The sequence below is a fragment of the Hemicordylus capensis genome, chromosome 1, assembly GCF_027244095.1.
Source record: "Hemicordylus capensis ecotype Gifberg chromosome 1, rHemCap1.1.pri, whole genome shotgun sequence".
Taxonomy (NCBI): domain Eukaryota; kingdom Metazoa; phylum Chordata; class Lepidosauria; order Squamata; family Cordylidae; genus Hemicordylus; species Hemicordylus capensis.
The window spans coordinates 52275185-52288163 of record NC_069657.1 but is presented as its reverse complement, the minus strand read 5'-3'; the positions used below and the strand labels follow the sequence as shown (position 1 = coordinate 52288163).

At 44.4% G+C, this 12979-nt stretch overlaps 1 protein-coding gene across 1 annotated transcript in view; it reads left to right on the top strand.

Moving 5' to 3' along the window:
- The window catches only part of TTC6 (tetratricopeptide repeat domain 6), a 196944-nt gene that overhangs the window by 46335 nt on the left and 137630 nt on the right, over window positions 1-12979 (top strand). The window contains exons 9-10 of the mRNA XM_053269433.1: window positions 1449-1664; window positions 10720-10879. Coding sequence (XP_053125408.1) covers window positions 1449-1664; window positions 10720-10879 — 376 coding nt within the window. The remainder of the gene's footprint in view (window positions 1-1448; window positions 1665-10719; window positions 10880-12979) is intronic.

The window sequence follows — 12979 nt, the reverse complement described above, 5'->3', positions numbered from 1 at the left end:
AGCAGAAAAATAGTGTCCCTCAGCATTCCCATGCTGCCAAAACAGAGACTGTTTTGTTGCAGGGCTCTTACGAGGGCAGCAGTGCAATTACTGTCAGATGAAGGGCTTGCATGGCATATAAAGGGATGCAAATGCCCTTTCTCTGCCAAGGGTGGGCGGTCCATTCCGAAAAAGCACAATTTTGCTTGGCATGCCCCCTTGAAGATTATGGCCAATCTTTAGTTTCATGTTATGTGCGAATGCGGCTAATGTGGCTGGCGTTGCTCTAGTTGAGCGTTTACTTATGTTTGCTGCTAAGGGTGCTGTTGTGGCAGCTGTTGCAATGCTAGGAACATAAGGAATCATAATGCTACCTACCACCCAACCCACAAAAGAAATGGGCAAGTGAGCAATTTTAAACAAATGTTTAACCTTTCCCCCAAACCCTCATAGGATCCTATGGGGATCCCATTTTTTTTGTGGGTCAGGTGGTAGGTATCATCCGTCATGCCCTACCACCCAACCCACTTTGGTCTCCCTAGGAGCTACCTATGGGGAACAATGGGGTCAGGGACGTAGCAAGGTTGTAGTGGGCCCAGAGACAAGATTTTAAAATGGGTCCCGCCCACTGAAGCTCAGCTCATAAAGTAAAGAAATCTTAAGCTCACATCAATTTTGGAGGATGAAGACAACTGAAGGAAGCCTGGCAGGTGCGCGGCTGGGGCAGTCAGTCATGTGACTTGCCCCTGCCCCTGCAAGGCAGTGGGCCCCCAGACAACTTTCTCCTCTTGCCCTATTATAGTTTTGCCCCTGAATGGGGTGTTTCAGAGTTCCCCATTGTTCCCTATGGCCGAAACACTCAAAATGTTTCAGATTGATTAGTTGAAAGAACCAGCTCAGCTGCTGTTTCAGTGAAATGTTTTGGCCATTTTGCTTTTTGTTTCGAGCTTGAAACAGACTGCAGAATCTGTTTCTTGCACATCCCTTGGCAGGACTTCACACTTCGCAGCCATAACTGTGAATGCCGCTGCACTCAATAACTTCTGAACAAGCCTAATATGTGGATGGAATGTTGAGCAAATGGCAGTGATACTATACCCGTGGAAGTATTGCGTAAAAGCCAAAATTTACTTATTTAACATATTTTTATACAGCCCAAAACTTACATCTCTGAGCGGTTTACAACAAAATAAAAACAGAAAGTAAAACATTAGTTAAAACAAAAAGTTAAAAACATTACAACAATTTAAAAATTTTAAAACAATATTTTAAAACAGCATTAAAACCATTAAAACAATATTAATTGTTTAACCATTAAAACAATATTAAAATGTGATTGAGACATGCTTTTGAGTAATTATTCAGAAAAATCCCTTTAAGGTCTTCTAATTTTTAGTATTATTCAAGCAGTAATTGCTACTCAATATTTTAAATGCATAAAATTCTGATGAGATTTATTTTCTTTCCAGAGATGTGGATTATCCACTTATTCACCATCTATGTACAGCATGTCCTAGCTGTGTATTGCCTGTTGGTTTGCAGCTTGTTTCTAGAGTGCATCATACTTCAGACAAAACGGGCCATAATGTTTTACTACCGCCATTTAATCTTGGCTATCACGAGTCAGAATGTGAAGAGCTTTTCCCAGCAACGGCTGCTTTTGAGAAACAGATGCGAAAAGAAAGGTATGAGTAGCAACTGTTCTATTTAATGTTTGTGTAGCATTTGTGTAGCAGAATGAATACTATAATATAGCTGTGTGTTAACATGAATGGCATTTAATATTTTTTTTGAGAGAGAACGACCAGTTCACACAAACTTCTCCATGTACTGAGCCATTGATTGCATGCCAGGGGTTCACAAATTCGCTCCCTGTAATAAGTATCCCTATTTTCTCTGGTGATGAGCTGGTGGTGCATGTAGTGAGTACCAGCTGCTGCCAGAGGAGAAAGAGAAGCCTTGCAGACATTGCACTGGCTTGTGCTAGGCAGAAAAAGGACAAGGAGATGGCAGAGGTCCTGCAACTCAATGTGTGTAGCTAGACCAAGATGTTGGGGCCCCCTCTGCTGAAACCTTTACTTTTGGGTGCATTAGTAAGTCTTAACAGCAAATGCCTGAAATAGTAGGATTGTTGCAAGCAGTACTATAGTGGGACTGCAGCAAGGAGCATAATTCCTTATCCTCCCAACTTCCTGCTTCTTCAGGTGCTTTAACATTATAACACCAGAATACATGGTGAGGTGGAGAAAGATTTGTGGTTCAGCAAGCACTGGAGTGCTTGAATCTCAATGTATTTCTCCCTTTTGGTGATAGGATAAGTAAAAACTGAACTTTGTTATGCCTTATGCTATGCTTTCTGGGAAGTATTTCCCCTTCTATAGTTAACTCTGCCAGTCAAAGAAAGCCCTCCCTTCGCCACTCAACTTTTTTTAAAATGGCAAAGATTATTTGAAAGATGGCCACTTTGTATCAACACACTTTTCAGCAGTTTCTTTTAATAAGAATGGCATTGCAGTAGATTCAAGTTCAGACATATTGACTCAAGGGGCATGTTTGTGTGAACAAGCCCAGGCATGCCTACAGCAAAGCGTATCTTGTGTAAGTTAAATAATCCTACTTGCTTTACCTGCTGATATTTTTGAAAGGCTGCAAGAAAGATTCTGTCCATTTTCACTAATGTATTTTGAAACCAGAAACTACTCAAATGTAGACAGTGCTTCTGTATTTTAGATATTAGGAACAACTCTAGAATGGCCTTTCATAGTTTTCACTATTTGCTTTATAATCTTCCTTTAAAAAGAATCATTTGCTGGTCACAAGAACCAAACACATTTTGATTGTCTTTGTTTTAAAATGTGTAACCTAGCTTTCAATCCATACAGCTTTCAAGGCAGATTTTTATGTTATTTGTGTACCATGTAGACTTGCAGGACAATGTATTTAAAATACAGATATTTTAATTAATTTATTTATTTTTACATTTATATCCCGCTCTTCCTCCAAGGAGCCCAGAGCGGTGTACTACATACTTGAGTTTCTCCTCACAGCAACCCTGTGAAGTAGGTTAGGCTGAGAGAGAAGTGACTGGCCCAGAGTCACCCAGCTAGTATCATGGCTGAATGGGGATTTGAACTCGGGTCTCCCTGGTCCTAGTCCAGCACTCTAACCACTACACCACACTGGCTCTATATGTTGCAGTATATTGCTGAACTGGCAGTATGATGCCATCACTGCATTTCTGTGACTGCAGCCTACATACAGCCCCATGCCCCTTGTGTAGCGTGACATTGCTACAATTGTCTAATAATGGAGATTGTTTAACTAGTCTTTCTAATTGCAGATGAGTGCAGGAGCAAGGGTGGTACAACACTGTGTAGATTCCTATGCTGGCACATATTTTGCCTCCACCAGAACAAGGGGACTTATGAGTGATCCTTTCCTCATCCAACAGGCTTAGCTTGGAATAGGATCATGCTACGAGATATTGCAGTGTAGACAAACAGAACACTGAATTATTTAGACAACTAATGAACACATCAGCTATTTATTTGAATCTACTTTACACAGTTGTCAGGTGGACTTTGAAGATCACAGAAATATGTAATTTATCTGTGTGCAACACAACCTTTTTAGGGATGCAATTAAACTTAGTGAGGTTGTTCTCATGCCTTACGCAGGTCGAGCTGACCATGAGAATGGCTGGGATTGGGACTGATCCCGGCGCTCCTTGGCCAGGTATCTCAAGCTAATAGTGAGATAGAAGGGTGCATGCACGCCCTTCTAACCCACCCCCTGGTCATGTGAACATCCAGGCTGCCTGCAGCCCGAGGATCCACATAACTGGGTGGCAAGAGCACCCTGCAGCGGGGAGGTCACCCTATGAACTGTGCTCCTGGCACAGTTCATTGTGGGATGCTGGGGGACTTCCTCCTCTGGCTCCTAGCTCTGCCACTCTCCGCTGTGCCGTTCATGTGCCACATAAATGGCAGAGCTGTAAGACCAGCAGGGATTGTGTGTGGAGCCACAAGTAGGAGCCTGTCTCCCCACCTCCCGATACCTCGGTCATGTGAACAGCCTTTTAAAACTATTGAAGCATTTTGAGAAGTTGTCCCAATATTATTATTATTAAAAATATTTATACTCTGCCCCTCCAGTGCACTGCTGCTCGGGCGGTTCACAACAATAAGACAGACACAGATATAATAAAAGTAATAAAATTAACTATTTTTTTAAAAAAAGTCAGATTAAAATCCCCAATTATTAGGTTCAAATTAAAAATGAAAATTATAAAAAGCTAAAGAAACTAAAGAACCTACCAGATATAATGGAGCATTAAAAAGCTTGCTTAAAAAGGTGCGTTTTGAGATGTTTTTTGAAAACACTGAGGAGGGGAGCATGGCGAAGCTCTTCAGGGAGGATGTTCAAAAGCTGAGGGGCTGCAACTGAAAAGGCCCTGTCCTTAATATAACAGGTCAAATGTGCTTTTATTCTACCAGTACAAAAATTCAGGTTACATGAATGCCTTTTGTTACAGTGAAAGTAGATGTACCCTATCTGCTTTGCTTTCCCTAGCTATTCAAGTGAAACTATAAAGCTGCAAAAGCTATAAACAAACAAACAAACGTGATGAGATCAGTCACAGAGCTGGGGAGCTCTTTTGTGCTCTTCATTTAGTGCACTGTCTAAAGAACTGCCCTTAAACTTCCTAAAAGTCCAGTGGACCATGGGAGAACCTTCTACTGGCATCTCATTTTTGGGTCATAACATGTGGGTCCTGTGGCATTTAAGAGTACTACAGAGGTGCAGGGGAATCAGCCTAGGTTGAAGATGCAGCTTGCATGGATCACAGAGATTTAAAAATCATTGGATATGGTTTTCTCAGCTCCTGTGCATGCACTCTTTGAATGGCATTCTAACAAATCAGTGCCTTTATGTGAAATATTTTTTCTCTACTTTACTTGTTTTCTGAATAAATTTTAATTGCAGTTCTCATTAAAATTAAAATATTATATAACAATGATAGATTGTAGCACACAAAACAACTTTTTAATGCAGAAGTGGCTTAAGCCTTATTGGGAATGAGAATATTTCAGCAGTACTTTGTTTAATAATTATATTTCACTAATTTGGTAGAAGTTAAAATTAAATTATAGAAACTGAACTGTGTTTTCCCCACCAGTTCCCCAGTGAAAGAACTTATGAATCACCAGTAGATGTCACTGTCAGCATGTACTAATGAAATCAGAATAATAATTTAAATCCATACTGTAGCATTTTCTATTTCTAGAATGGATATATTTATCTTTTGTTTCTTCTGCAGTGTGAATCTGATTATATTGACATTTTGATCTCTGTTTAGCTTTACTTATTTCTGCTGCTTTTAACAGCAGACATCAAACATGAACAAAGCCCCATATAGTTTTGTAAATTCTTTTCTAGTTGCATTATGTTTTCAAATAAATGGTTTCATAAAATTCAAATCACAGTAGCTTTGATCCATGAACAGCAGCTGATTCAAATCCTACTGATACTTAACACTCCAGTGATTTATTGGGACTTCCATGCCTTTAAAATGATATCTTTTAGGTACATGTTTAAAGATAAACATAGATTGGTTGACAGTGGCGGCGGCTGCCTGTTAGGTGTGTGTGTGTGTGTGTGTGTGTGAGGGGGGGGGCAGGCGCAGGGTGGCGGAGTAAGCCCCCATGAGTTAATTAAGGCTTTACTTGGAAGCTGTATAGAATTGTCTGCAACATTTACTTGATCAGATTTGAAAATTAAAGCCATGTAGATTAGACCTAACCAAATAATTTATGCTGAAGTCTCTTTTCAATACTTTTCCTGACAAAAAACAAACAAAAAAACCCACCAAAATCACCAACCAACAGCTGGTATAAGGACTAAGAGAGAGGTGCAGCTAACTACTACTCACAAAAAAGTTAAACACACACACACACACTAACTAACTAACTGCTATAAAGACTATAGAGGTGCAGCTACTTGACTATTTTGGACTTGTCTGGTTTCCAAGCTGTGCTTTGTTAGGTTACTCATAAATAGAAGGCAATAATATCAGAATTCTTAAAAATTACAAACAAGTATCTCTGTATTAAAGATACATATTTCAGACAGGATATGTTTGAAATTGTCCAATTAGTAATTTCAGTTAAAATACCATGTTATTTGTAAACTTAAAAAATCCTCCTTCCATCCCTCTAGAGAAGTGAGAGAGAAAGATGAGGGAGCTAGCAACAGGCTTTCCTTAAAGTCCCAGAACAAGGGGAAAGACAGGAGCTGGCTGTTTGTTATGAAAAGAACTCCCCAAAGGAAGTGTCAGTCCATTATATCCCATCTCTTCCCTACCTCATTTTCTAGCTCTATGAAAGTTACTAAGATTTGCTAGTGCAATTTAAAAAAAGAAAAAAGAAAAGAAAAAGAGAAGCTCTCAGCAAATGCTGGAGAAATCCAATGCTTTCTGAGGGCTTGGTTGGGCTCCTACCTTTTCTGAACTCCATTTTGCAAAACTACAACCACATTTCACAAAAGATGGAACATCAGCACAATGTGCTCTCTCTAATAATAATAATTTAGAAAATGGGGCTTCCTGCTTTCTTCCAGCACCATTCAAAAGCTGTACCTGCCTCCAGGTCCTCCTGAGTAGTGGTCAGGTAAATCAATCATAGCTGAGCGTTTCCTGATTGGCTGAGGTTCCTGGAGAACCTGGAAATGGCTCCTGGAGGACTAGCCCACCTTCTGACAACACAAAAAAAGCTTATTATTGGCCAAGAGGCTTTTAAATATTAAAATTGGGGAGGTAATTCTTATGCTAATGTTGTCCACCAAGGGCACAGAGCCTGGAGCTCACCATAGCCATACAAACTGCTATGGATGTGCACGGAACCAGGCAGGGGTGGTTCAATGGCGGGGTGTATGTGCTGCTGTAGGAGCGAGGGAGGTTGCACTTACTGGATACAACTGGAAGTATCCAAAGCGCCTGTGCGCGCCTGGCACAGGCACACAGATGTTGCAACATTCACGTGCCAGTGCTAGGTGCGTACAGGTGTGTCAGATACATCCAGTTGTATCCAGTAAATGGGTGCAACGGGGTGTCAGGGAGGTACGCTGCTGCCCCAATGGACTTTAGAAAAAAGGAGCACCAGCGGGGGAAGAGCGGTGTAAGTGCACCTTCCCCTGTGCTTAAAGCAGCACCCCCTTGCCATTGAGCCAGTGGAACCGGCCACTATTTGAACTGGTTTGGAGGCCCATTAAGGGCCTCCGAACCGGTTCCGTGCACATCCCTACAAACTGCAGATCCTGGAGCAGTAGAGACTTGAGAGATAGGAATATGTTACCGAATTCAAAATAATGCCTGCAACTTATAGTTAGATGAGTAACATGGCAGCTGCAGGTGGAGATCCTTAGGTTGCTGTGCCGTCTTTGCCCCTACGCAGGAGCCACCACTGTTGATTTTATTTTTATCTATATCTATCCCTATCCCTATCCCTATCCCTATCCCTATCCCTATCCCTATCCCTATCCCTATCCCTATCCCTATCCATCTATCTATCTATCTATTTATATCTCCAAGACGGGCCATGCGTGACGACATGGTAGGAAGGAGGCGATTGGTTGAGTTTGCAAGCAGAAGCACCTGATTGGGCAGTGGGGATTCCATATGCAGATAGGGAGAAGGAGCAAGACGGGCCATGCGTGGTGACGTGGTGGGAAGGAGGCGATTGGCTGAGTTTGCAAGCAGAAGCACTTGATTGGGCAGTGGGGATTCCATATGCAGATAGGGAGAATGAGCCTATGAGAGCAGAAGCACCATGGTGATTGGGCAGTTGGGATCCCCTATGCAGATAAGGAGGAGGGGCCTGTGATGGTTAAGGTCAGTTGGAATGCAGCTGTTACTGGTTGGAAGATGTTCTGGATATAAAAGGATAGCAGGTAGGGGTCTGCAAAAAGACAGGTCGTGAGGGAGGAAAGAGTCCCTTCAGGAGAAGGAGGATGCTGTTGTGTAAATGAACAAAATCTTTTAACTCAGGGAGGGAGGGAGAAAAAACATGAAGGGAGGGGGAAGAAAGAGTGGAGAAGAGGAGGGGAGGAGATAGAGAGAGTGAAAGAAGGGAGGGGGAAGAGAGATAGAAGGAAGGGCAAGGGACAGGCCTGAGCCTGTCAGCAGCCTGAGGGGAATAAGCAGCCATGGTGGTGGTGGCAGCAAGGAAGGGCCCAGTCAACCACTGCTGCTGTTTGGGGCTACCGAGGTCATTGTCAGAGGGAGGCAGGCAGGCAAGGGATGGGCCTGGGCCTGTCAGTGGCCTGAGGGGAACGAGCAGCCGTGGTGGTGGCAGCAGCGAGGAACAGCCAGGTCAACCACTGCTGCTGCTCCTGGAGGGAGGAGCAGGAGCGGGGCTCGAGTGAGGGTGGGGAGGTCTCTGGGGATAGGGGGCTGCAGCTTGGCCAATAGGCTGCAGCCACGACCAAGAAGGGTGAGGAGGATAAAAGCAACGGGATGGAGGAGGAGCAGGAGTTCAGACCAGGTGAGGGTGGGGAGATCCCTGAGGTGAGGGGAGCTATCAAGTACTAATGCGCAGATGCTCTAGAGCGTGCAAGAGTTCCAGCATTCAAGCGGAGAGAAAGAATGGCTGTGGTCTGGATGCAGAGGTGGAGGGCTGGCAGGTGAAGCCCCTCCGGCCAAAAGAGGTGGGTGGACGGCGGGTGAAGCCCCGCTGGCCAGGAACAGGAGGTGGTGGTGGGGAGAAATGATGGCGGTGGTGAGGAGGTGGGCAGACAGTGGGCAAAGCCTTACCAGCTGGTAGGAGAAGATGGGAGGCGGTGGTGGGATGGTCTGGCCCTGTCCGGCCCAATGGGGAGAGCAGTGGGGGGGGGGGGGAGTGAGCAAGCGAGCTGTGGGGGGGGAGAGCGAGCGAGTGAGCTGCGGGGGGGAAAGCGAGCGAGCTGCGGGAGGAGGGCGAGCGAGCTAGCTGCGGGGGTAGAGCAAGCGAGCTGCGGGGGGGAGAGCGAGCGAGCTGCGGGGGGAGAGCGAGTGAGTTGCGGGGGGATGTTACAGGCTCAGTACACAACTGCACAGATGCTCTGTGTGGGGTCAGCTAGTACACACACACACACGTCCTGATTTAGAAGGAGCTTTTAAAAAAGTATAACAAAATCTTTGCATCTTTTTCTAGTGAAAGTTACCAAATGGGGGTTTGACTGGCAAAGAAATTGAATAGTACTTCTGCATGTTCTTACAGTACTTATTGTGGGGATCAGATGTGCTCATATGGCATATCTGATCCTCATAGTCAACAGCTATTGGATGCTTCAGTCTACGTTAGCCCTTTGCTTATCCATGTGTCTGGCAGCAGGAAAGCATGATTCGTGGGTTTTCTATGGCCAGAGGGAAATGGGTTTCTATCCCTTTCATTTTTAGATCCCAACCAGAAAACTTTGCAGAACATCTAAATGAACCCTGCAATAACTAAATTTGTGTACCAAGAAGTTGACCACACAAGGTAGACCCTTCATATTCAGGATAGGGTTGTGCATGAATCAAGATTCGTGCACCGATTCTAAGCACGGATTGGGCACCTTTAAAAATGAGAACAGGTCCATACCTGCTCCTCCACTCTACTCCGCTCTACTGCAGTGGCGACATGCTCCCCAGCACCCCTTGTGTGGCAATGAGGGGTGCTGGGAGGTGTGCTACTGCAGCAGGAAGCTGTATGGAGTGGTGGACCGGCTCTCCTAATTTTTAAAAGTATCCAGTCTGTGCTTAGAATTAGTGCATGAATCTCAATTTAGGCACATCCCTCATTCAAGTGTCCACTATTGAAAAAAGTATCTCCCATGTCAACAATACCAAAAGGGTCTCTTTTTTCCATTGAATAAGGTCTCTGTAGAGCAGTGGGGAAATGCTTGACTAACAAGCAGAAGGTTGCCGGTTCAAATCCCTGCTGGTATGTTTCCCAGACTATGGGAAACATCTATATCGGGCAGCAGCGATATAGGAAGATGCTGAAAGGCATCATCTCACACTGCGCGGAAAGAGGCAATGGTAAATCCTTCCTGTATTCTACCAAAGAAAACCACAGGGCTCTGTGGACACCAGGAGACGAAATCGACTTGACGGCACACTTTACTTTTACCACCATTGAAAAAGGTCTCTCCCATGTCAACAGGTCTTTGCTATTGCTGCCCAGAGATTCTGGAATGTGCTCCTGGCTGAAATAAAAGTCTCCCCATCTATGACAACTTTTAAAAACTCCCTGAAGACTCATTTTTTCACCCAAGCTTTTTAACTTGACTGTGGTTTTAAACTGTTTTAAAGTTTGCATGTTTTATGTTGTAAGCTGACCTGAGATGGAAGTTTGAGGCAGTCTACAAATCTAATGAATGAATGAATGAATGAATACACACCGGCAACCAGTTGAACATCAGAAACAGATGAGACATGGAGCAGAAACCCTGCTGAGGGTTTTAAGATTAGGGCAGGCTCATTCGAGAGGCGCGCTGTTCCTTAAGATACACTGGTCCCAAATTACTAAGGAGGACTCTAAATGTACTTTAAAGTTAAAGCAACTTTTGCAGATGATGGTCTGTTTCATCAGATATAAGATCTTGTTGCTGGAAGCAAACATACCATGATGAAAGTTCTGTTAATAATAATAATTAATAATAATTACATATACTAGTGTGCATTTTAATTACTGCAGTAGCTTACACTTTGTTTTATTTCAGAATTTGTAATGAAGGACTTCCTGTTTCAGAAGTATATGAGTGTAGTCAGAAAGATGGGATTAAGGTTTTGCCTGTGCACTCAACAAAAAGCATGCCTGAATGGCAAAGAATAGCTGAATTTTATGTTGAAAAACCCAAACTGGAATTGTTAGGAGAGCAAGTAAGGCTTAATTTTATTACATAACTCTGATTATCTTTTGTTGAACTTTTATATTTTGAAATATAACATGCTGTTGAGTTTTAAAAATGTTACTGTTGGCTGAGATCCTGAGTGAAGAAGCCCTGGTGTTGTAGAATTAGTTGGCTAACTCAGCACTGCCACTTGCACACACACGGAAGGAGGGGTTTTTCGATGACCTCCTCCCGCAGAAGTGCTTTGTGTCACCTGAAAATATGTCCCTAGCCTGAGGAACCAAATTATAGTCGGTCTCGCTGATGGAAGGGGCCTGGCTTTTTGACCTCAATCTCTGCTCAAGCCAGGTGGAATGATGTGTTTAGAGCTGATTTTCTTAATGCGCACCAGAGATTGTGATTTTTTACCTTTTAGCAAATGGTGGGATGGGGCTAGTATCTCTTGTTGGACAGGGATATCACTGGAAAACATCAGCAGAGGGTGACTAGCTGCTGATCCTTGACAAGAGATGGAGAAAAGGGAGGTTCAATAGGCAGGTTGCCTTCTATGCAGGGTTAGCTCAGGCCGTGCTTTTTCTTTTTGGCTACCCTAAAGGCTGGACTTGATTGGACTTTTCCATCACAGGAAGCTCTCCTTCCCATGTTTCCTGTTATTTTCCAGATCCACTGCTGGAAGAGCATTTTCCATTGTGCAAGGGGCAATTTTTAGCAAGACCTGTCTTCACTCTACAGTCTCCTGTGCCTACTGAAAATATGTTCCTGAGTTTTGGGGGATCTTCAGAGACAAGTATATCTTTGAGAGGCACAGGAGGCTACAGGGGAAAGGGTGGATTGCAGAAAATCACCCCTCTGCCCCTTGTGTGATGGAAAACACTATTTCACTGGTGCATTTGTCTGGATGTCAGCCAGTTTTTCTGATAGAGAGGCATTGTGCATGTACATTCCTCAGCTGGGCCCTAAATTTGGAGGATTTTACCTACTCTTATTGTGCTCATTGCCTCCACCTACAGCCTCTTGCCATTTGTTGCTCTTTGTATGATAGTTTGGGTTTGTAAAGTGTAACCACATATAGGAGGAGTAGGCAGCCTTGGCTCTCCAGCTGTTGAAATATGTCTCCCATCATCTGCTGCCACAAGGGGCAATGGGAGATGTAGTTCAGCAACAACTGGAGAGCCAAGGTGGCCTATTATCCCTGAAGTATAGGATCTGGGATAGTGGTTCCAACATTCATAAAGTGGGTTCTGCGCCTGCGCAGATCAGTTTCGGGAAGAATTCGTTAGCTCGTCGCGACGTCAACCGCCCACTGCACGTGACTGCAGTACCCTCTAGTGGCGGTTAGGCATCTCCATTTCCAGTTTCTTTCTGACCGCCATAGCGATCAGTACTCAGAGACTGTTGCTCCTTGTGGAAAGTTTTGTGATTAGTTTTTTTGGCTTTTGGACATTGGAAAACGGACTGGGACTACTCTATTGGACTCTGATTTGGTTTGTGTTGCCTCGGCACGGTTTTTACCCGGAACAGACCTGACGACGTCTCTTCTCAACGTTTTAACTTGGACTCAATCTCGGATCTCCCCTCTACGACTTCGGAACGGAATGACTACTGAGCAGGATGAGTGGCGTGAGTAAGGCGGGTGCTCCCGGCAAGACGACTTTTAAGCGTTGTACGGAGTGCTGGGGGAAGATCCTCTCGACGGACAGGCATACCCTCTGTTTATTCTGCCTAGGTGAAGCCCATGATACGGCCTCTTGTTCGGTGTGTATCACCTTTAACAAACAGACGCTGAAAAATCGAGCAGCGTGCCTTAAAGTTTATCTAATGGAGGACGCTTTGCTGCCTAAGGCCGCGCGGAAGGATATGTTGCCGGGTCCTGTGTCGAAATCGCAGTCTAAAGACCCTGGCAGATCGAAATCACCATAAAGGGCTTCTTCGGCTTCCGTTGCCACGGTGTCGAGAGCCTCGACATCGAGCGCCTCGGCTTCGACATTGGGCGTCTCGGCCTCGGCTTCGGGCGCCTTGGTGTCGGGACCTTCCTCTTCCTTTAAGCGCCCTGAAGATCATGGACCAGGCCTGAAAAGGAAGCACAAGGGTGAGGCCTCGGGCCATGACACCACCCGTAAGAAGTCCA